Genomic DNA, 24,624 nt, shown 5'->3' on the forward strand with positions numbered 1-24,624 from the left:
TAATTTTTTTTTTTTTTTTTTTTGGTACCTGTCTTAGGTGAAGGATGTAAGAAGTGCGAGGTTTTTTTTTTTTCCTCTGAATGTAATTTCTAAACCTGAGATTTCTGAATTTATAAGAAACAAGTGAAAGTTAAATTTGAAGTATTCAGGAGTCCCATTTCTCCACTTCTACTACTGACGGATCGGTATAGCTTGTTGACTATGAGGATCGTTCGGTTTAGTAAGACTCATTGTCAATGAACTAATAATATCACGACAAATTTAAATAGAGATTCATAGATAAAACATACATTATTTCTTTGAAATGATTCAATTACATCTTTATTTTGAGGAAAGCTATTATAAAAGTAGTAAAATTTTCAATAGAGTAATAATATTTGAAGAGAATCTTGATGTAAAATATAAAGATGATCTAAGAATTTTGTAACTGTTGTGTCTTAGTGTGAGCATTGCACTTCTGTTATAGAAGGTGGAAGATACAAGTTGGCTCATTGTCACAAACTCAACTATGTTTAACTTTGAATGCCGATAACTGCCTTTCATTCCATTGTTTCATCGTGACACACACCACACACAAGCACCACCTGACTCAATGGACCAGAAAAACGCCTTTGGGTTTACCCCCAGCCTTTGTTACCTTCCTTAACAAGCCCTCGAGCCTCTCGAGCCTCCTTTGCACCACATTCCTTATAGAAGCCACCAAAAGTAACCAGTGCTAGATTGGCAGCAGCGAGCTTCCTAAAAAACTTTTAACCAGCTAACCTTCTTCACTATCATTAAAGAAAGGATGTGACAAATAACTAACAAAACTCATCAACAGAGTCCAGACCATAAGGCAATTTCTCCACCGATAAGGGACCTCAGATGAGAGAAGTCCATTGGTGGTAGAAAGTGCACTAGCGGTATGGCAGAAAATTAATATTGCATAGCTCTAAGAACTCTAATGCAGATAAGTACGAAGCTCAAGTTCTAAAAGAATAAACTGCATATCATTCATGAACTAAAACAAGAGCAGGTTCAGAACCACAAAGCTCATGATTAGAAACAACTCCAATTTTTCCCAAAAGCAAAATGATTCAATATGACGAACCACATCAATCCAAAAGATACTTGATGCAGAGTAAAAGTTGTAGCTACATTGCCTTGTCAAGACCATTGTTGATAAATGGTTTGAAAATCTTACAACTACATTTCCATCCATATAGAGAATATGAACTACAACTACCTCAGACTCTGTCCCAAATTTATTAGCTAGAGTTGAGGCTGCCAGTCAATCACTCGACTAATAGGGCCCCCTACGACTGGTTAGTTCCAAAATTTAACGACAATACTTCATTTACATTGAAATCACGGAAAGATTAAAAGTAAGAGATAATCAAATCATCCACACCGAAAAAAGGGTACAAATCCTCCTGCGTGCTCTCAAATATTGGGAATGTGAATATAGTCCACAGCAAGAATAAAATTCACAAGCTTTCCACAATGTAGAATCAAATTATAACTTTGAAAGAGAAGCAAATACTTAAAATTATAACATCTCAAAATCGAACTTTCCAGAATTTGTAATCAAATGCTGACATAAACCCTGCTCCAAAAAGAAGCCAAAACTACAATACAAGGCTCGTCTCAGAATTCAATTCAGAGAATAACCATTTTTGCTTCCTAGATATGGCGGATCTATTCAGTCCGCGTTATTATTTCATTAGAACACTTGGCCAAGACAGACACTTCCACAGAATTCCAAGCTCATTAGCAAGCAAATAAATTACTCTAACAAGCAAAACAACAATGACTTCCCCCGACCCCCAGAACTTAAATTCAACTTGACGGCGTTAGGCTTGGAATCATACCAGATTTCCTAGCATATGCGAAAATCCCACCAGCCTCAATGACAGGACCTGCATCACCAATAGGCTTGAGCTTGTATTCTTTTCCCGTTGTGTGGTTGATCAAGCGGCTTTCTGCCAGCTCGATTGTCAACACATCGCCAGTCTTACATTCATCGCAGATCCTTATTTCCGATTCCAATGGATAAATCTCTCCGGTCGACACCGAGTTCCGGAAGAAAATACGGGCGTACGACTCAGCAACCACAGCCACCGCACCGGACGCTCCCAACGCAACCGGCGCGTGCTCCCGTGAAGAACCGCAGCCGAAGTTGTCGCCGGCAATTATGATGGAATATTTGGTTTTCATCTCGTTAGGTTCCACGAAGCGGGTCGAATAAGAGGAAGGAAGGCCAATTAGGGCGTAGGATCCGAGCTTCTCATACTCGCTAGGATTTGAGGGGACTAAAGTAAGATACTCAGCCGGAATAATCTGGTCAGTGTCGATGTTGTCTCCGACGACATAGCAGCTGCCGTGAAATACGGTGGTTGAAGAAGCGGCGGATGACGGTGTGGCGGCTGCTCGCGGGATGATGGTTGCAGCACGCTGCGACGCGTGGGAGGCGGTGATTGAAAGATCTTTGAGGGTATGGCAGTGGAGAGAGGGGAATTTGATGGATTGAGAAGGAGGGATAAGGGAAATGAAGGGTGAAGATCGACGGGTGGCAGTGGCGATAGGGCTTTGAGATAGATACAGTGAAGCCGCCATTGTCATTTCTTGCCAAGAGAATGCTTGGGGAGAAACGGGACTCCTTTTGGTGTTTTCTGTCTAATTTATTTTAAATAAAATGCCACTTTTTTTTTTTATTATTATTATTATTATTTTTATACTTTGAATAAAAGGTCACCACTTGTATTTTGAATAAAAAACCACTTTTTTATTTTTTATTTTTTATTTTTTATTAGTTTAAATATCATTTACTTTGGTTTTAATTCATTTTAATCTACATACTTTCAAATCTTTAATTTTAATAAAACTTAAAACTTAGTTTATTTCTTGATTGCTACCGATCACTATGATTTTTTGATGTTTGGGCTGCATGAGCACCAATACGGCGAGCAATGTGGGTTCAAATATATGACAAAGCCCATTAGGAGAAATTCGGCCCAACAATTGAAACCCAAGATGCGTTTTCTCTGACAAATAAACGACGTCGTTATGCGAAATGGACGGCCCAGATCCGAAACATAAGAAAAATCGCTCTTTATATAAACTAGGGTTCTCCCGGCGAAAACCCTAGTTGGTGACTCCTCCCTGCAAGTTCTCTTTCCGATCCAATGGGTACTCTCTCTCTCTCGTTTTTTTTTTTTTTTTCAACACATTCGAACAATTCTCCTTTTTGTTGCAATTTCCGTTTTGTATGACGACTTTGTCTCATGTTTTTGAATCAAGGTTCTAGCTGCTTGTATTTATTATCTTTAACGCAGTCGAAATATCTCAGTTTTTGTTTATGGAGAAGTTTGGATTGTTGTATCTGCGTTTGATTAACTTTGGGCTTTGGAAAATAGGGGCGTACAAGTACGTGTCGGAGCTATGGAGGAAGAAGCAGTCAGATGTGATGAGGTTCCTTCAGAGGGTGAGATGCTGGGAGTATCGCCAGTATCCATCCATTGTCCGCGTCAATCACCCCACTCGCCCTGATAAGGCTCGCCGTCTCGGCTACAAGGCCAAGCAGGTAAAAAAAAAAAAAAAAAATCTTCGATCACTTTGAGATTCAGTTTCGAGTGCAGATTCATACAAGCATTACATTACCGTTTTGAAATTTATTTTTGAGGTCTTCACTTGATGATTGGTTTCTCAAACGTGCGTACTATTTTTGTTGTACTACGCTTTAGAGTGACTAGCAGAGGTCTCCCTAGGTGATTTGAGTAGCATGTTTTCGGTTATCAAGTTACTAAGGTTGTCTGAGTTGGATAAGCGGTATCCTTATGCGCTTACTTCACTTTTTGTGGATTTTCGTACAATAATTGGATACATCCTGAGACTGGCTAAATTGAACTCAATCTCGGTCGCCCAACCAAGCCGATTCTCTTCCTCTGAATCTTGCTTTTGTCGAGGTCGATACAGTTCATCATTTGTTAGTTATTCTATATGTTTTATTCCCATGGTTAATTGTCTAGAATATTCTATATGTTTTATTCCCATGGTTAATTGTCTAGAAGTTACAAATGAACTTTGCATTTTATTCGTCTAACTTGGTTGTCCGCATCTGCCATAATTTTGAGAGGGTTTAGAATGTTCTTGAAAATATGATTATGTTGTAATCAACCATATTTACGAATGAAATATCCTTTGGGTTGTGCTTTGTTTATTTATTAATTTTTTTTGGCATTGTGAAGATATTTATTGTACTCTCATCCTCGAATGGTTACTTAAGAAATTGGTTGCAGGGTTATGTTGTTTACAGAGTCCGTGTGAGGCGTGGTGGTAGGAAGAGGCCAGTTCCCAAGGGTATTGTGTATGGAAAACCAACCAACCAGGGTGTTACCCAATTGAAGTTCCAGCGTAGCAAGAGATCAGTTGCAGAAGAACGAGCAGGACGAAAGTTGGGTGGTCTGAGGGTTCTCAATTCATACTGGATCAACGAGGTCATTGATTATACCATACCTCCTTTCTATTTTCTCGTATTGACCCAAGTTTAGGAGTACTTATAAGATGAGACCTTAATATAAGATGTTCTTGGTTTTCATTCTCTCTTTCCCCCTACCTCTATTCTGACTGTTCTTGACACTGAAACAGGATTCTACTTACAAGTACTATGAGGTGATATTGGTTGATGTTGCCCACAATGCTGTTCGCAATGACCCAAGAATCAACTGGATCTGCAATCCAGTCCACAAGCACAGGGAGCTCCGAGGGCTTACATCCGCTGGCAAGAAATACAGGGGACTCCGTGGAAAAGGACACTTGCACCACAAGGCCAGGCCTTCTCGCAGAGCAACCTGGAAGAGGAACAACACTCTTTCTCTTCGTCGTTACCGTTGATTTTGGTTATGTTTCTCTATGTTTTGGTATTCTTATTATCTGCTTCTGTTTGAAGAATTTAGTGGAAGATACTACTTCGATCTAGAATGTTTCCATCTTTATATTTACATCGAGAATTGTCGGGATTTTTCTAAACTAAGTTATAATTTTGTTCATTGCAGTATCTGTTTTCTAAACTTTTTCTTGCTTCTATGATTAAAGAATGAAAATTAGGATGAGATTATTTTACCTAAACGTGTAAATGCAATGACCATGTTTGTTTAAAAATTTTGGAATTTGTTTTCTTTTTCTGTATATATATATTTTTAAATGCACGTGAATTTAATATTTAAATTTGTAGCAGCAGTTAAGTTTTGAATTCTCTATAATGTTAAACATCTATTGATAATTAATAACTAAAAAACAGAACAAGTTGTAAAATAAAACATCTTTCAATTTTGCCGCCTCGAAAAATGTTCCTATTTCAGATTTGGGCAAATTTTTATATTTCATTTAGGGTAGTATGATATAGTTTCGGTTTCAATTTATGTAAGATGATTGCAATTTCTAATAAATGATGAACTACATTCTAACACATGAAATGCCAATGAATAATTTATTTAATGATTATTTCTCAAATCTAACTATGTTAGGCTAATTCATTGGCTTATTTATTATCATCAAATGATGATTTTAGAATTTCTAATCCGCTTCCCTAAGGTGTTAAGAGAACAAAGCATAAAGGTAAGTCTGGTAGATTTCTTATGAATGACACAAGTTTCATCAACTGCAGCTCAAGCATGCTATAACACACTGTATACATTGTCTTACATATCAACTTTATCGAGAATATATCATAGCCTCCCACTTATGTATCCTTCTTTCAGATTTTGTAATGCTTCTCGTATTGAATCCTCATCATGACTGGAATATTTCAAACAAATCAACCGCTGAGCTACATTATAAGCCATTCTAATAGGATGGTACTGCAAGTAGTTTATCTCCATCCTTCTTTCTTCCTAAACAATTTGAAATATTCAATACAATAATGGAAATGAGATTCAAAGTGGAACCAATTAATTAGAGGGAAAGGTTCTTAAAAGGGAGTTTGGTTACCAATTAATTTGCTCAACATTTAACTACTGGACTTGGAAAAAAAAATGGTTGTCAGGCTGAGGACTACCCATCGGGTATATCGGGATATGGAGAACCGGCCTGCTATCCTTCCACCGACGGGAGAGGAAGGTGACGCTGCTCTGTGAAACCAGCCTCACGCGGTTCCCTTCGCCTCTAGGGACCAATGACTCTGGGCCTTCGCCCAAGGACAACGGCCCAACTCCCTACTTGGAATGGACAGGCCAGAGAATAACCCCATATTCCCTACCAGATGGGCTGAGCCAACCTCCAACCATCTTCATGCCCCCATTTGGGTTATAAGCTCGCATTACCGGGCTCGGCGATAGCCTTTTGCGCCAGCCGATTTATAAAAACTACATCTAACAACAAATCTATCGATGTGGGAATGGGGCGCTCTTTTTTACGAAAACTGAAAAGACTTCAATCATCTTCGATGATAGATTTTAAAAAAGAATTTTGGTTTTTCCTATTTAGAGTGGGACAAGAGTAATGTGTTCATGAATTGGAAAATTTTGGAGTATTAGTAAGTACCTTTTCCATGATCCTGGAAGTAATGTTTCTTGCAGTTTCAATAACTGAGCTTGGCAGTCCTGCCACTTCTGCTAATAGAAGGCCATAGTGTGGTACATGTCTAATTCCATCCTTTAGTTGAAACTAATCAATGATTCAAATAATCAGTCAGACAAACGACGGTAACATAGATAATAGATTTACGGAAATGCCTAGTGTTACCTTGAAATCCAAACGGTTATTCCTTATATCAACATGAAAGTGAAGAATTTTTACGTTTGGATAGATGGTTACTAGTTCTGATAGGCCGTCCATATGAGTGGCAAATATGGTATAGCTGAGGAAAAGAAAGGAAGCGGTAAGTACCTATTTTGAAGTTCACAAGTGAGTATAAGAACAGATAGTAATCAAAAATCTTAAATCTACTCAAATAGTCAAATTAACTACCTATAGACTAAAGTCGATGACCTGACCAGATCAATCCTTTAGAAAAACTAAACCCCAATGCATAAAGGATAGTGGAAAAGGGACTATAAATGAAATTACAAACAAGTACTGATGTCTAAATGAGAGATAAGAGAATAGGTGTTTTTAGGTTATAACTAGGCATCTGCGACCTGATTGATTAGACTATAAATGAAAATAATATGCATTGTCATATTACGCTTTCAGTGATAAAAGATATTCGCAGCAGCTCCATGCAATTGCAAATCCATCGGAAGAAGATGTTGCCCTCCCAAGTTCATCCACGACAACGAGACTCCTGCATGCCAGTGAACAAAACATCTCAATGAATGGTGGAACATTTCGAGAGTCCTTCAAGTTCACAGTAGATTAGTTTGCCTATGGGAGACATTCTGCATCACAAAAGCTGTTTCCTTCATCTCTGTCATGAACTGCAACCCCGTAATATACCAGTGTCAATATGCTTTTTTGGTGTTAATCCTTGCTTTGAAATTCAAACTATGGATTATTAGTTAAAGAAAATGAACTTCGTAGGAAAACAATACTGTGCTGGAGTTGGACTCTAGACTATCTTCTGTGCCCATTCTTGTGAATATACGATCAACAACTCTCAAGGTTGAGAATTGTGCTGGAACATAACATCCAATCTGAGCAAGAATAACTAGAAGGCACATTTGTTGAAGGTAGGTACTCTTTCCACTCCTGCAAGAAATAATAGCTCGTTAGTGCAAGTCATTTAAAAACTTCAAGTTGTATAATTGCAGTCTGAATCTTAACTGGAAGGAATAAATACAGTTTCCTTGGCTTAACTGTGTCAGAGATATTGAAATGATATCCAAGTTGTTCTTACCATTATCTAGATTCAGGTCATTCTCCTCGAGTATCAATGAATATATTACGTAATGTTACCATGCACATTTTGTGGAAATAATATTTTTGTTTTACCAGAAACAAAAAGACAATGTTTAGATCTTTTAGAATATTCCCAAGACTATTTATGATATGACGTTTTAAAAAAGAAAAAGTAACTTGTGTAGTTAATCTTGCGAGAAAGTTAAAAGACCGTACCAGTTAGTTAAGAGTATGCTTTTAGCACCTCAAACTATTCACAACTTTAGTTCATAAATGCTCCCCATTCTGAGCAATTGTTTAAACTTCTTCTCTTTTATAGATATTATTTCAAGAAGTTGACCATTCAAAGATAAAACATGAAGATGAATAACATTTTTTATGCAGGAAAATCTTAAATCACGTCATGAGGCGAGTTCTTACATGTTTGGGCCCATGACAATTATCATGTTTGATGCTTCCGATAGAAATATACTGTTAGCCTGCATGGAAGAAACTTAAATTTCCATCAAATACTGAACTTCAAAGAACTGATATCAAAAACTAGAAAAGTTGTTTCCATTTAAAATAATCCTACATTACAGCTATCAGTAATTGTCAATGAATTTAGACGTACAACAAAATCGTTGTGTATACTTTCTAGGATTGGGTGTCTCGCAGCTTCAATTGCCATCGGGCCACTTTCTATTGTAACAAGGAAAATCAATCATACGTTTGTTGTTGGCATACCTGTAAAATTTGGCAGGAGAGTGTTGGCTTACCTGTAAAATTTGGCCTAGTATATCTATCCACAGGCTTCGAAGATATTGTATGTGCAAAAGAATTAACCATCATATCTAAGAGACACAAGACTTCTGCAAGCAGTGTGAGCATAGAGACGTCCTCTCTTATGGCATCTACCAGTCCTGTATATAAACTAATTACTGACAAACTTCAAAATCAAATATAACATAACAAGTTTGCACTAGGAAATTGTTTTTCTTCCTTCCCCCCGAGTGGAGGGACGTTAGGACCTCCTTCCAAGGGAAAGAGATGAAATCAGTTAAAATTTAGATATTCTCTGTTTTTCGAGACAGAGTGCGAGATTTCAAGAAAAAACAAAGGAAGTTAATGAATAAATTAATTAGTAGGGTGGAGGCCCTTTGAGGATAAGGCCTTTTATCCTATATATGATAGGGTATTCGTATGTTTTTTTACAATATAATTTATCATTCCTTGGTAAACGGCAAATTCAGAGATATAGGTGAACTTAATCATTGGTAGCTCGTGGGTGAAGATTTACTAAATAATTAAGCATGTGAGATAACCTTCCAGGCAAATTTCTGTTCGTATATAGCATTCTCCTGCTGCAGACTTGTTCCTAACATTCAGCTGCAAATGGGATAAAAAAAGCATGAGTTTTGCTGCATTCAACAGCATAATTTGCTACGCACACAAAAATGTGAATCACAAATTTCAGAAGAAAAGAAACTGGAGGTGTGCAAAATCGTATACAACATTTTCTCCAAGCTTAAGAATTTTGTGGAACTACAAACCATGCACCATCTTGATGACATGCAATCTTCAGTATTATAGTTAAATGAGCTACTCCTTAAGGCTATATCATTTCTGAGACATCATAATTGTGAGAATGATAGCAATCAACAATTGAGTACAATCAGGGTACAGAAACAGCGAGTTTACAGATTAAATTAGGCCCTTCATTGTAATTTCTCATGCGCAATTCAGACATATAGCAACTCTAGACCATATGAATTTTGAATTGCATTAGTGGTAATTCAAAGTAAACCAAATGTAATAAAGGAATAGTATGACCACTATTTGTTGGTAATAGGATATTCTATGGAAAGTTTCCTGTACTAAACGAGTATGTATATTCCTTCCATTTATTGCTTGCCACATCAACATCCTTTTAAAAATGATGTGGGTCCACTAGCATTAAAAAATATTTATGAAAGCAAAATTGTGAATAAAGGGAGTACGACACTACCCTAGTAAAAATTTTCCTGTATTTTAGTGCATCAACATTATACAAGTAACTTCGAACCTAATATAAATGCACAATTATCTCCCTATTATAGGCAGGTTATCTGATCATCGATCTATGGGTACAACCCTATACTCACAGAAGCGAGTTCCAGAGTAGAGCATCGTATATTGTTCCCATGCTTCAAGACCTGAATTTTGTGGGAAGAAGGTGAGACTCAAATAATTTTGAAGGCATCGACAAGAAAGCAAGTGTGTCGTGCTTCACCTGAATAAACTTGCTAGGAAGCTTGCCTTGTACATCTTTCCGAGGAATGCTCAAGTAAAACCCTTGTCTATTGTTAAATGGCAGTTTTAAATTGGGCAGCTTGTACTCCTCTCGGTATTTATTAGCAAGATTATGTATTGCTGGCATGAGGGTGACTTTTCATAACTCATATTCGACTCACATAATAAAACATAACAAAGATGTTAACTAATCGAATCAATGGATTAGCAGGAGAATAACCTTCACTACTCACATAATAAGACATATCAAAGATGTTTAACTAATCAAATCAATGGATTAGCAGGAGAATAACCTTCACTAGTATCACAAAATGTCCTTCTTGCAATATCAAGCAGTCCATCAATTCCAGCCTTGACCGCAAAACACTGCTGAGTGCGGGCAATAAAAGGAACCCTAGCATGAAGAACATCCTCATCGATAACCTCCCCAATCCTGTAAAAAGGAAGTTCTTTGAAATAACATAAATATGTAGTCACTTTATTGAGGGCTACTGTTAAAGATGCCAGTGTCGTTCAGCATTAAATTGATATCTGTGAGAAATGTTGGTCTACTAGTCCAAATATCATAAAAACTAGAATTGCGCAGTCATTAGCAGAAGCCAAGTATACCTCCTTCTAATGGTTGCAAATTTTTCATTTTCACAAACAGAATTGTAGATGTTTGCAAGAAGAAAATTCTTTGCTTCTTTAAGCACCTGAAATTTTGAACGGAGCCATCTTAAATATGTGCAGGACTCTTGAAAACCGTGTATAGATTTGAAAAGCAAACTACCTTTGAAAGTAAAGGCAATGCCTCGAGAGAAGTTTTCAGCAGAATAATGCTAGATATTAAACTTTGGCTCTTTTTAGCATTATCAGCACCCAAAACTTCATTGGTAACTTTCTTTTGCTTGAAGCAGAAGTGGCAAAGTACTCTGTCTGAATTAAAAACATGGAAAAATGATTAGGTATAAGAACTTAACTAATAATCTTTCATTTCACACTGACATTTTATTTTCTTTATGCCTTCACGATTTCTAAAGGCTTACCAGTCTCTTTAGGAAATTTACGGAGAGCTTGAGAGAGCCCAAAGAACAGTTGTTCATTGCTCATCAGTTCATCCTAGAAAAGAAAAACAAAGGGTTATGATCAGCACTTGTCAAAAAAGTATCTGGCAGCTACTGAAGTCTTAAGTGAACAGATCGTCTTATTTAATAAATATTTTTATTATATGAGCTACTAATTATTATAGCTAGTTGGTGGTTGAAATCCTGGATTAATCCAAGAAATTTATGAAGACACTCCAAAAGTAGATAATGCAGAGTTCTAAGCACGATAAGATTAAGTACTGCAGGTTGAAATATTTCATTTTACTGTATTCATTGAATTACATCGTTAATGCATTGCTTGATCATAGTTAGTTCAATTTAAGAAGATACTTCGGGTAACAATTGATAGGAATTGAATCAATGCTTCACGTTGAAACAGAATACTTTCCATAGATATTAATTGAAGAAAAAGATTCCATAGATTTCTGTAGCATCCCCAGCATAGTTCATCTGCCCCCACCATTATTTTTATACAATCAAGACATGGCAATGTTGACAGGTTTTTCTTTCGTATTAATTTGGGAAAACTACTCTCTAAGGAGGAAGGACAGAGGTAAAAGTCACAACAAACATGAAAGGAAAACCTATGATATGGCCTGGTTAAGAATGTATTACTAGTAAGTGAACATTGTTATTACTTGCCACTTTAAAAAGAAAGTGGGCTTTCTTTATGAAGATTTGTAATTGTTACTGCAAAAATGAATGTATCCAAGCTCATCAACAGCAAGTTCTAAAGCAATTATGCTTCAAAAGTTACATAAAACGTCTTTTATCTGCCGCTTGAATTTTCTTCATCTGATCACTGATGCACACAAAGTATAATAGCGAATGTTTTCATGAGATCTTGATTGAGCATTCCTTATAAGGGTATCAAAACTTCTCCCTATCAGACACGTTTTAAAATCATGAGGTTGACAACGATATGTAATGGGCACAAACGGACAACATCTACTAGCGGTGGGCTTGGACTATTACAAATGGTATCAGAGCCAAACATTCGGGTGGTATGCTGGGCTCCCAAGGGGATGGATTGTGAGATCCCCACATTAGTTAGAGAGGGGAACGAAGCATTCCTTATAAGGGTGTGCAAACCGCTCCCTAGTAGATGACGCGTTTTAAAATCGTGAGGTTGACGACAATACGTAATGGCCAAAGTGGTACGGTTTTCCTTTTTTTTCATTTTACCAAAATAATGACATGCAACCCATATACGAAAATGTCTCTTTCCAGATAAGATGCATATTGTCGATACCTTAACTAACTCTGGTTTACTGCATATCAAACTTAGATCGTAACACATAAACATATATATAAGAACTAAAATCTTTCTGAGCCTAAATTTAACAGCAAACAAATAAAACAATTTCAGTTCGCCATGAACATGGCAGTACATTAACCATGTATGATACTAACCAGGCAATCCAGACGGGCATTAATGGTTTCAATATCTTTTAATGGCTGCAAAAGATTGGCACGAAGAAGTCTAGACCTGTAACAAAAACTTGACCAAAATTGCAGTGAGAGAGTAAAGCATAAAATTTTGAGATACGAGCGGGATTAAAAACATTTCAGACGAGCACTTGGCAATAACTGCATATCAAAATAACTTTTTCCCTTTGGTCAATTACATGTCATCAAAACTTCCCGCCCCAAGATAAGATGTATAAACGAAAGGACTTCAAATACTAGTTTAGATGATAACACGAAGAGGTAACAAAATAAATTTTTGCAGCAATTGGTAGACAAATGAAGAAAAATATATCAACATTCCTAAGGAATCCTCGTACCCTCCTATAGTTTTTGTTGTCTTGAGCATGTGGAACAGACTTCTCTTCTTGTTGCTTGTTCCCCAAAGGTTGGAGTGAAGTGGCTCAATAATTTCTAAATTCTGAACACTGTCAGCATATAATTCAGCATTAATCAGTAATTTGAAACCAACATTTTGTGGCCAATTCTCACTAAAATGTTCTCCGAAAAGTATGAAAAATATAAATCAAGGACTTAGGACATTGATATTGCGATCAGCAGTAACACATATTTGAAAAGAAAAAAGAAATGGAGGGAACCTCGTTGCATCAATGCTCACATGATCGGATGAACCATTAAATGTGACCTAAAAGTTACAACTGAGAACCATCAGGATGAAGTAAGAACTCCAGAAATAAATGAACGTCTCGTTCATATTCACTCCGAAGACAAATAGAAAATGATGTTCGAAGTCAGAGAGGCTACATTGTTTTAAGCCTAGTTCCTAAAGTTAGTTAATTACACCTCCACAAGACAGAATCTTTAGTCCTGTTCAGAGTACTTTATCTTTCAAAACACAAATCTAGAAAGTAGAACAACAAAAAGTGAAAGAGGAAAGGAGCTGCTGAGAAAATTGAAATCCCATACCGAATTAAAAAACTTATAAACAAAGAGTCAAAATGATTCGCGACTCAACCAATGCATAGTAAAAGCCTTGTCTAAGGTTAGAATAAGAGATGACTTGATCTTCGCGCATAGAGTAATCCAACAGGTGGCGAAGCAATAGAACTCCATTCAAAGAAAAGGAACGTGAAAACTAAAAAGAAATGTCTTCGCTAATTGAAGTAATGTAGAGGATGGGTCGGACCTTGAGAAGTAATGTAGAGGATGGAAAACAAAGAGTAGCATAGAAGAGAAAGGCAAATTATATTGGTCACTATGAGATCGTTTGTCCTACAGCGAAATCTCATTCAAGCATCAGGAGAAAATCAAACCATTGAAGTCTCTACATTTCCATTTCAGAAAGGCAAATTTACCGTTAAAGAGTGATTGGTCACAATAACCCCCTTCTCTGCTTCTATCCTGTGCATCAAGAAGCTGGATCATTAGTCACAACTAAGCATTAAAAAAATTGTCTCTTCCTATTAGTTAACTATAGACAACACTTCCCATATGAGACTTATAGAAGGCTGACGTTCTGAAAATACCATTTAATGCTAGCAGCAGCAGCAGCCAAGCAGAGATAGTACTGTTTGTAATAAGTTTCCAAACCAAGAGCAGAAGGCTCCTTGGCTGCCAGATTCTTAATCAAAACCGCACCCTGGAAAGTTCGACTAAGATATGATCTGAGCATACTGATTAAAGAACAGCATCCAATACAATAACCATATGAAACTGAGATGCATAAAATAAAACTTTAAGAGAGGAAGGAAAAAGGAAAATGCCTTTGTGTCGTCAAAGCAACCACGAGCCATTACAACCTACAGAGTTTCGCATTCAATTTAAGTTTCTCTGTAAAAGTAAGCAATCTTCACTGACACTGCATGCTGAGTGAAGGAGTTACGAACTCGGTGAATATGAACTTACCTTCTTCACACTAACATAAAATCTATCTACCAAAACAGAAACTCCAACCATGCCATCAGGTGCGAGCTTGTTGGGTGGAACTAGAATCACCATTGGATCATAGAAATGCAGCAAAGTTTTTGTATTCTGGTAGGAGCTGCTGGTCTCTATATATTGAGAAAGATGAAGTGAAGCTGATCTTAAATCGAACGCAGCAACTCCAACCTGTCAGGAGATTGATGTCAATTAAACTATTCTCCTATGCTGGCAATCGAAGCTTAATCTTCGGTTAAACCATACATCGTAACAATTTCTTATATGGAAAAATGAAGTAAACTGAATCTGTCTGGTTCTTAAAAATTGGAGTAAATACTCAACTATGAATCATTCCAGTTTGCTAAAGAATTATCTACTTAATACCAAACACAAGTTCCAAAGTGCATCTCTCAGCAACATAAATCATTATTTCAGTTCTCAATCAGTTCGTACAAACGCATTTAAACTAAATAAAATGCTAACAGAGCAATGCTACATTTAAAATCATTTGGTGCCACCTGTATTATCTAGTTTGAGGATACAGTACAGTATAACTCGGCCGTAGAACTACCATATCATTTTCTCTTCCATGACATAAGATTGAATAAAGAAAGTGGTCGCATCAAAGAACTCTCAAACTATTCTTGTTCTTGTTTCCAAAATCACAGAACGAAAAAGGAAAATGCAGTAAACAGTGTCTTTTCGCCTCCCGCATTTTAATAAGAAATGAACGGTCCGTGCGATTGTTAGGAATTGCAGAAACATACCTCCTTAGCTCTGTTCTCGATCAGACCGATGACGTAGCTCGATCTCTCACCTCCGTCGTCTTCCATTTTCAGTCTCCAGTTGATCTCAGTTCCGCGCTTCAGTTGTGTTCTATTTAGAGAGCTCTAACTCCCGTTTGCTGCTGGAACTTGGAACTGTAATTTTGGCGCGAAACAAGCGGCCTGATGCATGTAATTTTGATTTCCAAGAAAATAATTAATTAAGAAGTTTGAAATTCCATATTTGTTATTTGATGACCGTGTTCAATTAAGATTAAACACTCCTTACCATTTCTGAATTGTTGATACTTTGTTGACTATTATTTATTTCCACTAAAACATTTTTTTTTAATTAAAACATCTAATAAATGGATTAAACATTTGCTTTAAATAAAAAAAAGTCAGATGAATTTTACAGCTAGAATTTTTGTTGTTGACGGCAAAGACAAAATTATTTTCAAAATTAAATTAGAATTGTGTAATAATTAACTTAACACATTTTAAAAAAATAATAACTGTTTTATAATTATGAAATATTATGTGTTATAGTTAAAACAATATATTTTTTTAAATTACATTTATCATAAATATATGAAATAATTGCCCTGAACCAAAATAGGTACATTATAAAGGTACAAATTCAAAATGAAAAATTAAATACAGTCCACAGCCAATTTTTATCAAGGGATTCATATGCTGAACATTTGTACACTTCTCTGATTTTTCTTTTACAAAAATAAGAACCGTTGGGAATGATCTCACAAGTTCAATACTGGTCTCAGAACTTGCCTACTTATCCATGACTTCGGCAATGGTGACAAATCGACCCGTCTCTATAGAAAGTTGTGCAGCAACTCCCATGGCGACTGATATCAGTCCATCCTCCAAGTCCACTGCTGGAACTAGTCGATCCTTAGCTCTAACTGCAGATAAAAAGTTGAGGTGTTCCAAATAGCTAGACCCATGATGCAGACCTTCGTACCTAAACATAAAAATTGGTTTCAGATAAAGTGCTTTTATAGACTGAAGAAAGTGTAGGAGTCGGGTTATATGCAGTTCAAGAGAAAGCAACTGACTTGATTCTGCCATCCTCTGCTTTCAATGTTTCGACGCCATCCCTTCCAGAAACTCGAGTGCCGAAACGGACAATGTTTTCAGGAACAAAAGCCTCTCCCTGTCACAACGTTTTCATCTTTCATTTTTTATATATGAAGGCGTGGAAGCTCCGCTTATTACGGAAGGCATTTATAAGGGGAAGTTTTTAAAATTTTGCAAATGGTGGATGGGCGTGGAATCTTTACCTTTCCAATATCACCAACAACTGATATCTCTTGCTCGTTTTTGCTTCCCTCGGCAAACATACAAAGATCCAGCATTCCTCTTGAACCATTGTCAAATTCAACTATTACATATGCATTGTCAAGTATATCTGGAACCTGCCCAAAATTTAAAATGTGAATACGAAACAGGGTTGCTATTTTGGAGAATGATGATGAAAGAATTTAGTTAAACTAAGCTGTAATAAGTTTGCAAGGGCTGTGCAAGTGCCAAGCAATTTACCTTCCCATCATATATTTCATCTTTGTGATTAACATCAATGGCTCCAGATGCCATCAAACGGACAGGATTTGCACCTGCAAACAGCCTCATCAGATCAAAGAAATGGCAGCATTTTTCCACCAGAGTCCCCCCAGTATTAATATTGAAACGGTTCCAGTTGTTGACCTACTAGAACAGTGAGTCAAAAGAGCAAATTTTAACTTTAACAAGCATAAACATAAAAGTTTCAAAACTGACCTTAACCAAGAAAGGAAATCGATGTTCACGAATCGCCACCATTTGAACTTGTCCAAGATTCCCACCCTTAACTATGTCAATCAGTTTAGCAACTGGTGGCATGTATCTGTATTCCAGTCCAACTTGAACCAGAATACCCTCCCTCTTTTTTGCAGCCATTACAACCTATTCCACGTAGGAGCAAATATATTTTCTGATGTTCATAATGCTACCACCGTATGCGTAAAATAAAAAATAACTTAAATTACAAAGTTTTAAATTTTAAATTTTGTACCTAGATCCCTAAATTTTCAATTTTATGTTTAAAAGTTCTAGACTTATTCAATATTTTTTAAATTAGTAATTTTTAAAATTTTCAAATATGCCAGAAAATCAAATGGCTGACCTCTTTGCAGTGAGCAACTGTTGTACATAATGGCTTCTCCACAAGTACATGATGAGGTCTAGGATGGTTGATGATATCCATTAGAATTTGATAATGAGTCATATTTGGACTTGAAACAACCAATACATCACAAAGTGCACTATCCAAAAGCTCCTGGTGCCCTGAGAAAACCTTTTCAAACTCTCTCTATCAGAAACATTACTTAATTGAAACCCCTGTGCTGATAGAATCAAGAGTTAGTTTATAGCATTTGGGCTATTTGAAGTGTTCTGCGCTGAAAGCAGATGTACTCACAACACCAATGAACGGAATTACACAAACAGACACCAAGATATTTAATGGTTCGGAGAGAAGAAGAAGTTCCCCTACATCCACGGGTACTAACCAATCACTAATCAAACTAAGCGTTACAAGTGAATACCTCACTATCACACTATATAGACTCTCGTCAATATGTCACTCAAGAAATACAATGTGACACACAAAACATTCTCAAATCTCAATATCAAATTTCAATATGACTAAATCTAGTATGACCAAATCTAATCCAAATAACAAAATCAAATCAAAACTTATGACAATTTACAAGAAAGATAACATCTCCTCAATTCAAGAACAGTTGAAAACAGAAGAAATATCACTTAGACCATACTTTTGCTCTAGACCATATCAGAAGACCAAACGGCTCTAACACTAACTATTTGTTATATTTAAATAAGAGCAATCATGTTGTTATAGCTTCGTGATGGTCAATTATCCACCATTCATTTAAGAAAACTATTAAAAAAGAAAATGTATAAATATTTATAAAAACTTTGAAATGTGAGATTTATAAGCAAGATTGTTGAGGCCCAGCTCATCATGCCTTTTTTTTTTTTTTTAATATATAGATAAAGAGTAAAATCTCTAGTTATTGTAATCAGAATTGGATTAGGAGGTTCTCCATTTTGCATAAAACCAGAAAAAAGACTGTCACTATAGAGATTTTCAATAACTTCTTACTTCCTCTCAAATAAGAGACTAATCTGAAGATTTCGAACTAGGGAGACAATCCAGAACCAGACTGTGACGGCGCATAGCACAAATCTAACACTACTTTCTCTGCATTTAGATTTGTCCATTCGAAACTTGATTTCACTTTACAAATTTCCAAGAAACTAATTAATGATCAAATCCTAAAAACAAAGTTGAAATTTAGATTTAAGAAAGAAATTCAATGCCATTTCCTGCAGTTACCACAGGAACAGCAATCAAATCAAACACTCTAGACAGTCATATCCAAGATTAAAGAACACTTCATACCTCCATTTTCCAGCCAAGTGAGTGAGCTAAATCAAGGGCTTGTCGCTGTGATGAAGCGTGCGGATCAGCTATGGCGACAACGGCAACGTCTTGATCGCGAAGATGGTAGAGATTAAGAAGGTGTTCTCGGCCCATCATCCCCACTCCAATGATTCCATACTTGACTGTAGCTACAGTAGCCATGGATGAGAAGGAATTGCTTGAAATTGCTTCCCGTTTAGCACCTCAACATTTCGATGGCTTTTCTCTTTGTAGCTAAGGCTGCCATTCAGTCGATGAATGACATCTGTAGCCTTTCTAAGCCTGTGGGTCTGAATTGCAATTGGATCGTCAATCGCTTCTTTTCAATATCCATGGATTTCCCATTTGCTGTTAAAATATTTTAATTTTCAACCAATTTTCAGAAACAGAAACAAATTAAAATATCATTTTGATATTTACTTCCATTATTTTGTCCTTGAACTCTTTTATTTTAGGTGGAATTTGATTTCAACTTTATTTTAAAGTTAATTTCTATTAATTATTTTTTTTTTTCAAATGGGCAATAGCATAAAAATGGTGAAATTGGGGATCATGTAGCAAATTCCATATTTGCATTCTGCTCCTCGTATTCCACTCTTTCTCAAAAAGCGCGTCTACTAGAATATTTCCATACTCAAACTTGGAAGGCTGAAGCTTGCAAAATGGAAGCAATGTGAAGTGAAGCCCACGACACAAAACCCATAGCTCTCATAAATTAAGGCTAACCCACCGGTTTTCGTCATTCAATTGGCCCAGAGAGTGCAGTTTCTGGAGAAAAAACCTGAATATGAAATTTAGGGCTCCGCAGAGGATTTTCATACTGCCTTCAACCAGTCACCTGAATTGTGTTCGCAAACATGGTCGAAACTTCACTTCCTTTTTCAGGAGGATTCAAACTTCCGTACAAGCTGGAGCTTCTGTTGGCGGTGGAAATGGCAGTTCTCAAGGTAATTGTAACTAATGTATTTGCAGAATATGCTACTTCGGGTTTGCAAGTTTTCTATGATCGATTGTATATTCTGTATGTTGAGTTTAGATTAAGCATTCGAAGCTCAGTGTTTAAGTATGTGCAGGTGACTCCTATTTGGTGCCTGGTGCAACGGTCGCTACTTTATTGATGCTCGGTGCACTTCATGCTCGTCGGCTCTATGATGACAAGAAGGTATCTATTATACAATCTATAAGATGGTAGGATGAATACAGTTAGTCCTTTGAACTACTTATTACTTCAGGAAAGAAATTGGTGGATCTTTTTATCTGGTTTTCCTTCTTACTTTATGATAATTAGCTTGTCTTTCAAATGTTTTTGTAAAACAATCACCTCCGCATGATATTGATTTTAAGCTGGGTGATTTAGTTTGCAACTGAACCATTTACTGGTCTTAGAAGTAAGATGGGACGAATTGAATTAATTTTTTTTGGAAGAAATAATCTGTGTCATGTTAGATATAGAGATGGATGGTTTTGCAATTTCAGAAATTAACTCTCCATCTTTGTTCAGGTTGAAGAGGCACGTGAGAGAGGCATAGAGCCTGAATTCAAGTCGGATATTAAAGTACAACATCTGCATAGTGATTATTAGATATTAGAAATTTCTGTTGTTGATGGAAGTATATCGTAACCAAGTAATTCCGAATTTAATCTGAATGTTTTCCTTCACGATTGCAGGCAACTTTTTTGAGATTGATTCCTTTGCGTTTAGTTTCAAGATGTTGGGGTCACTTGACTAATGTGGTGAGTAACCTTCCAGTTCTTTAGCTTTTTTTAAAAATTATTATTATTATTTCTATTTCATTTTCTGATTTCTTCTTTGAGTTCGAAAATATTCATGTGATATGATCCAGCTAAACTTACTTTTTCGCATGATTCTATCCACTAGATTTCTTGGTAAACCATAATTCTTATACTAAACTGTATGAAGATCTCGTTCGACTCATTTAATCTGTGAAATGCATACATTTGGTCCCTTTATTTATCATTAATATAACTACCAGGGAAAATTTTCCTCAAAGTGGAAGGAGCAGAAAGAAAGTAGAAAAGAAAGGGGGAAAAACTGAGACTACATTCCTTTACCATTTCACCCATATTTGGGTAGCATCTCTCTTAAGAAATTGACTTATCTTTGACATTAATGCCATATTTTACCTATAGGTTAAAGGTTCAATATTTCAATGATTTTTTTACCTACTGTCGTAGTGTTGTCATTGTATATGACGTGATGCTAATTTGGTTTAGGAACTTCCTGTCTGGCTGCGTCCATATGTTCATAGGGCATGGGCTCGGGCATTTCATTCAAGTATGATTATTTTCCGTATTTTCTTTGGTCTTTATTTGAATTGAAGTGAGTTTTTGTTTCTATTTCATGTTCAGAGTTACAGTTACCATCTGTTTCCATTTTAGATTTAGAAGAAGTAGCTCTTCCTCTGGATGAATATGCTTCATTACGTGAGTTCTTCATACGTTCCTTGAAGGAGGGTTGCAGGCCTATTGACCCTGATTTACAATGCCTGGTAACTGGTAACCAGCATCTTGAACATTTAATCATCCTCAAATTTTTCATTCTAAAAAACTTTGTTTGACATGACCTGTTAATTGTCATTAGGTTAGTCCGGTGGATGGTACAGTTTTAAGATTTGGTGAATTGAAAGGAGCAGGGGCAATGATTGAGCAAGTTAAAGGATTTTCATATTCTGTCGTTGCTCTTCTTGGTGCTGGCTCTTTACTTCCCATGATGGCGGGAGGGGATACCGATGAAGAGGGCAGTGGACAAGAAAATAGTTCTGCTGATAGTAGGAAAAAGTCGTGGTGGAAAATTTCTCTGGCTTACCCTAAAGTTTTGGACCCAGTCTCTACATGGTACATATTTTCCTCTTAATGATATCGTTGTAAATATTCTCATTGTTACTTCAAGCTCATCAATATTATCATTGTAAATGAAATCCTCATCACTATCCTTTAGTTCCTCTTAGTATTTGTTGAAGTTTTAATCTTCTCTGAAAAATTATGTTCATTATGGTATCTTGCCACGTGATCGTATTTACTTATTTAAATTGTAAATTCTCATTATAGCCCAGTGAAAGGTCTTTTCTACTGTGTAATATACTTGAAGCCTGGAGATTATCATCGAATACACTCACCAGTTGATTGGCAGGTTCTAGTTCGGCGCCATTTTTCAGGTCATTATCTTATTGAGAAAGCTGTTCATATTTTGAACAACAAAATGATTCTCACGGTCATGGTGTTGTTGATTTTCCTATCTAGGCCTGGTTCCTTCTTGCATTTGTTTTAGTGAAAGTTTGATTTTTATCAGAAAAGAAAGGGATTTTATTCATCAATCATCTGTTTTCACTTTCTTACTATAATTTTCAGGTCACCTATTTCCTATGAATGAGCGTGCTGTTAGAACAATAAGGAACTTATATGTTGAGAATGAAAGGGTACTTGCCCTGGCTCTCTTCTTTCTCTCTCTCCTTTTATCTAGAACTGCTTGGTTTATTTACTAGTCTGTATAGTTATGATTTTTTTTTATTTGCTTCAATTAAAATATGCAATCCAAATCCTATGAACCTCATTTCGTCAAGAAAAATCTATAAATTATCTAGAAATCTTCTGACCGTTACGATCCCAAATCTCTTTTTCACAGGTATTAGGGATTCCTTAATTATCGTTGGCATGTTGCAGGTTGTGCTTGAAGGTCTATGGCAGGAAGGATATATGGCAATTGCAGCTATTGGGGCGACAAATATTGGATCTATCAAGGTAACTCCTTGGAGCTGATAAATTGATAAATTGATAAATTCTGAACTCCATTACATGAAAACCTGACCGAGCAGGGAAAGTTTGGTTTGGGAAGCTGAAAATACATATATGATGTCAAATGCAATTCTCTTTTCTATTGGTTTTGGCTCAGTAATTTTCGGTGTACGAAGATATGATTTTAGACACCAAATACACTATTAATAAAAGTAGGTAACATATACGCATGCTCGCGTCTATAAATAAGTGATACATCGCTTCTCTCCTTTTTCCCCCGGTTGTGGGGTCATGTTAACTGATTCTTTATTTGAATAGTTACAATGCACACTTGTACATCACCAGCATTTTCTTCAAGTACGTATGCAGAGATCATAGGTTGATGTGATTTAGTTTCTCGTACACGGAAATTCTTTGGACTTAATTCTGTAACTTTAATGTGTCAGCTTTTCATTGAGCCAGAGCTACGGACAAACAAACCAAAGAGAGGAAAGTCACTCCATTCAGAGCCTCCTGAGGAAAGGGTATATGAACCTGAAGGTGTGGGGATAACGCTGAAGAAGGGGGATGAGGTATGGATGCTGTGAATTTGATGATGTCAAGTTTTCACTTATGATCATCCAAACATCCTGCAAATTGGTTCGAACCCTTCTGCACATTATCTTGAATAATCAACCGTCTAAAATTTTGAAATATTTCTCTAAACATCCTGCATCTCTAGAACTTAACTACTTTCTGTCGTCTATGACCATCCAAATTCAACCAGAAAGCTTCATGATGAATGGTTACTTGTTAAGTTTTATATATGTTTGAAATAATCGAGCTTTGATGTGATAACGCATCCAGAGTATTAGATTTATTTGTTAACTTTGGTATCTGTCAAATGCTTGTAGATGGCTGCTTTCAACATGGGATCAACAGTGGTACTGGTCTTCCAGGCACCTGTTTCTAATTTACACAAAAATGGGGACTCCAAATCAGAATTCAAGTTTTCTATAAAACGTGGAGACCGAATACGTGCTGGAGAAGCACTGGGAAGGTGGGCATAATTCCTACGAGACTTGGCTTACTCGAGGACTTCTTTGCCTATTTCCTCTAATTATACAGTACTCAATTCAATTCTTAATGAAAAGAATATTACCGTGAGTCAGCTTCAATTGATTCTTCTATTCCAACCTTTCTGTCGCGTATTTTTCATTCGAACAGTGATCAGTCTCAAGAACTATACAAACAGATTTCAGTAATTATGTAATAGAATAGTTTTCTTTCCAGACAGATCCTCCCCCCCAGTCTCCTTATAATCTTGGGCTTGTCGGTGTTTTCAGTTTTAGAATTATGAAATTAGGATATCAGACAAATATCTTTTCAAATTTTATAAAAAATTGAGGACTTTTTTTCTTTTTGTGGAAAGGTTAATTATAATGTGGACTAATTTTAAGTATGAAGATTAAATTTTGACATTTGGAAATACTGAAACGAAAGTAGAGTCCCAAGTAGAGGGAATTTTTGGTATTTTGGCATTAAAATTAATGGCAGTAAAATGTGGGCCAAAGCCATACTTCCATTGAAGCTAAAAATTACGAAATACAGTAGCGGGTCAAGAAAGAGTAATTTGATGTCTAGTGGTCGTATAATCATAATACAAAATGCGGGTCAAGAAAGAGTAATTTGATGTCTAGTGGTCGTATAATCATAATACAAAATGCGGGTCAACGGGTAATCACACATAATTCATTAAAGTACAAATGACGAAATACAATTGTATGGCATTGATTTCAAGAAAAAACAATGACAAAATGCATCGCTTAAGGTCAATAATTGGACTAAAATCGTGTCAGTTTCCACATAAATTTGAAATCTCAATGCATTTACATTACCCTGTGAATAGCATCCTCCATTAGCTGAGAGCTCAAAACCAAAATAGAAGCGTCTCTTCCTCTAACTAAATCAAAACTTTGGTCCTGAAATTCCAAATTGCAGAATTCCCGTTAGTGTCGCTCAGAATGAAGCATTAATGAACACCACAGAAGATCGAACCCGTTACCTGTTCCTCAGCTTCTTCTTTTTTTTTTTTTGGGTT

General features: G+C 36.3%; 7 protein-coding genes across 8 annotated transcripts in view; 3 read left to right on the forward strand and 4 right to left on the reverse strand.

The window, feature by feature from the left end:
* The window catches only part of LOC111491483, a 5,914-nt gene extending 5,749 nt beyond the window's left edge, over nt 1–165 (forward strand). The window contains exon 10 of the mRNA XM_023140408.1: nt 38–165. Coding sequence (XP_022996176.1) covers nt 38–41 — 4 coding nt within the window. The 3' untranslated portion in view covers nt 42–165. The remainder of the gene's footprint in view (nt 1–37) is intronic.
* Nucleotides 166–1,637: 1,472 nt separating this feature from the next.
* Nucleotides 1,638–2,664, reverse strand: LOC111491484 (3-isopropylmalate dehydratase small subunit 3-like). Its single transcript, XM_023140409.1, has one exon. It carries the CDS (start codon nt 2,599–2,601, stop codon nt 1,819–1,821), a length of 783 nt encoding a protein of 260 aa, XP_022996177.1. The 5' UTR covers nt 2,602–2,664; the 3' UTR covers nt 1,638–1,818.
* A 397-nt stretch (nt 2,665–3,061) lies between these two features.
* On the forward strand, nt 3,062–5,032 carry LOC111491487 (60S ribosomal protein L15-2). Its single transcript, XM_023140412.1, has 4 exons — nt 3,062–3,168; nt 3,396–3,562; nt 4,278–4,475; nt 4,627–5,032. The coding sequence occupies exons 1-4, from the start codon at nt 3,165–3,167 to the stop codon at nt 4,870–4,872; spliced, it is 615 nt and encodes a 204-aa protein (XP_022996180.1). The 5' UTR covers nt 3,062–3,164; the 3' UTR covers nt 4,873–5,032.
* Nucleotides 5,033–5,539: 507 nt separating this feature from the next.
* Nucleotides 5,540–15,367, reverse strand: LOC111491480 (DNA mismatch repair protein MSH4). Its single transcript, XM_023140403.1, has 24 exons — nt 15,290–15,367; nt 14,508–14,711; nt 14,366–14,401; nt 14,129–14,241; nt 13,958–14,003; nt 13,241–13,287; nt 12,962–13,069; nt 12,588–12,663; nt 11,115–11,187; nt 10,859–11,004; nt 10,696–10,781; nt 10,380–10,519; nt 10,067–10,206; nt 9,939–9,989; nt 9,120–9,183; nt 8,574–8,717; nt 8,429–8,496; nt 8,236–8,294; nt 7,509–7,665; nt 7,342–7,394; nt 7,163–7,261; nt 6,721–6,835; nt 6,520–6,642; nt 5,540–5,870 (listed from the first exon to the last, which is right to left on the reverse strand). Exons 1-24 carry the CDS (start codon nt 15,353–15,355, stop codon nt 5,706–5,708), a joined length of 2,379 nt encoding a protein of 792 aa, XP_022996171.1. The 5' UTR covers nt 15,356–15,367; the 3' UTR covers nt 5,540–5,705.
* Nucleotides 15,368–15,886: 519 nt separating this feature from the next.
* On the reverse strand, nt 15,887–19,130 carry LOC111491228 (inositol 2-dehydrogenase 2). The gene is made up of 7 exons (XM_023140033.1): nt 18,771–19,130; nt 17,469–17,639; nt 17,084–17,248; nt 16,847–17,011; nt 16,588–16,722; nt 16,363–16,460; nt 15,887–16,268 (listed from the first exon to the last, which is right to left on the reverse strand). Exons 1-7 carry the CDS (start codon nt 18,951–18,953, stop codon nt 16,076–16,078), a joined length of 1,110 nt encoding a protein of 369 aa, XP_022995801.1. The 5' UTR covers nt 18,954–19,130; the 3' UTR covers nt 15,887–16,075.
* A 220-nt stretch (nt 19,131–19,350) lies between these two features.
* On the forward strand, nt 19,351–23,815 carry LOC111491226 (phosphatidylserine decarboxylase proenzyme 1, mitochondrial). The gene is made up of 12 exons (XM_023140032.1): nt 19,351–19,738; nt 19,865–19,953; nt 20,293–20,346; nt 20,460–20,525; nt 21,027–21,087; nt 21,192–21,301; nt 21,394–21,647; nt 21,861–21,967; nt 22,161–22,228; nt 22,473–22,550; nt 22,991–23,116; nt 23,438–23,815. Exons 1-12 carry the CDS (start codon nt 19,579–19,581, stop codon nt 23,591–23,593), a joined length of 1,329 nt encoding a protein of 442 aa, XP_022995800.1. The 5' UTR covers nt 19,351–19,578; the 3' UTR covers nt 23,594–23,815.
* Nucleotides 23,816–24,197: 382 nt separating this feature from the next.
* Nucleotides 24,198–24,624, reverse strand: part of LOC111491644 — a 3,129-nt gene continuing 2,702 nt past the window's right edge. For both annotated transcript variants that reach the window (XM_023140644.1, XM_023140643.1), the window contains exon 3: nt 24,198–24,505. Coding sequence is in view for 1 of the 2 variants with exons in the window: in XM_023140643.1 (XP_022996411.1) it covers nt 24,487–24,505 (19 nt within the window). In the remaining variant the exon portion in view is untranslated. The remainder of the gene's footprint in view (nt 24,506–24,624) is intronic.

Source organism: Cucurbita maxima, unplaced genomic scaffold, assembly GCF_002738345.1.
Source record: "Cucurbita maxima cultivar Rimu unplaced genomic scaffold, Cmax_1.0 Cma_Scf00016, whole genome shotgun sequence".
Classification (NCBI taxonomy): Eukaryota; Viridiplantae; Streptophyta; class Magnoliopsida; order Cucurbitales; family Cucurbitaceae; genus Cucurbita; species Cucurbita maxima.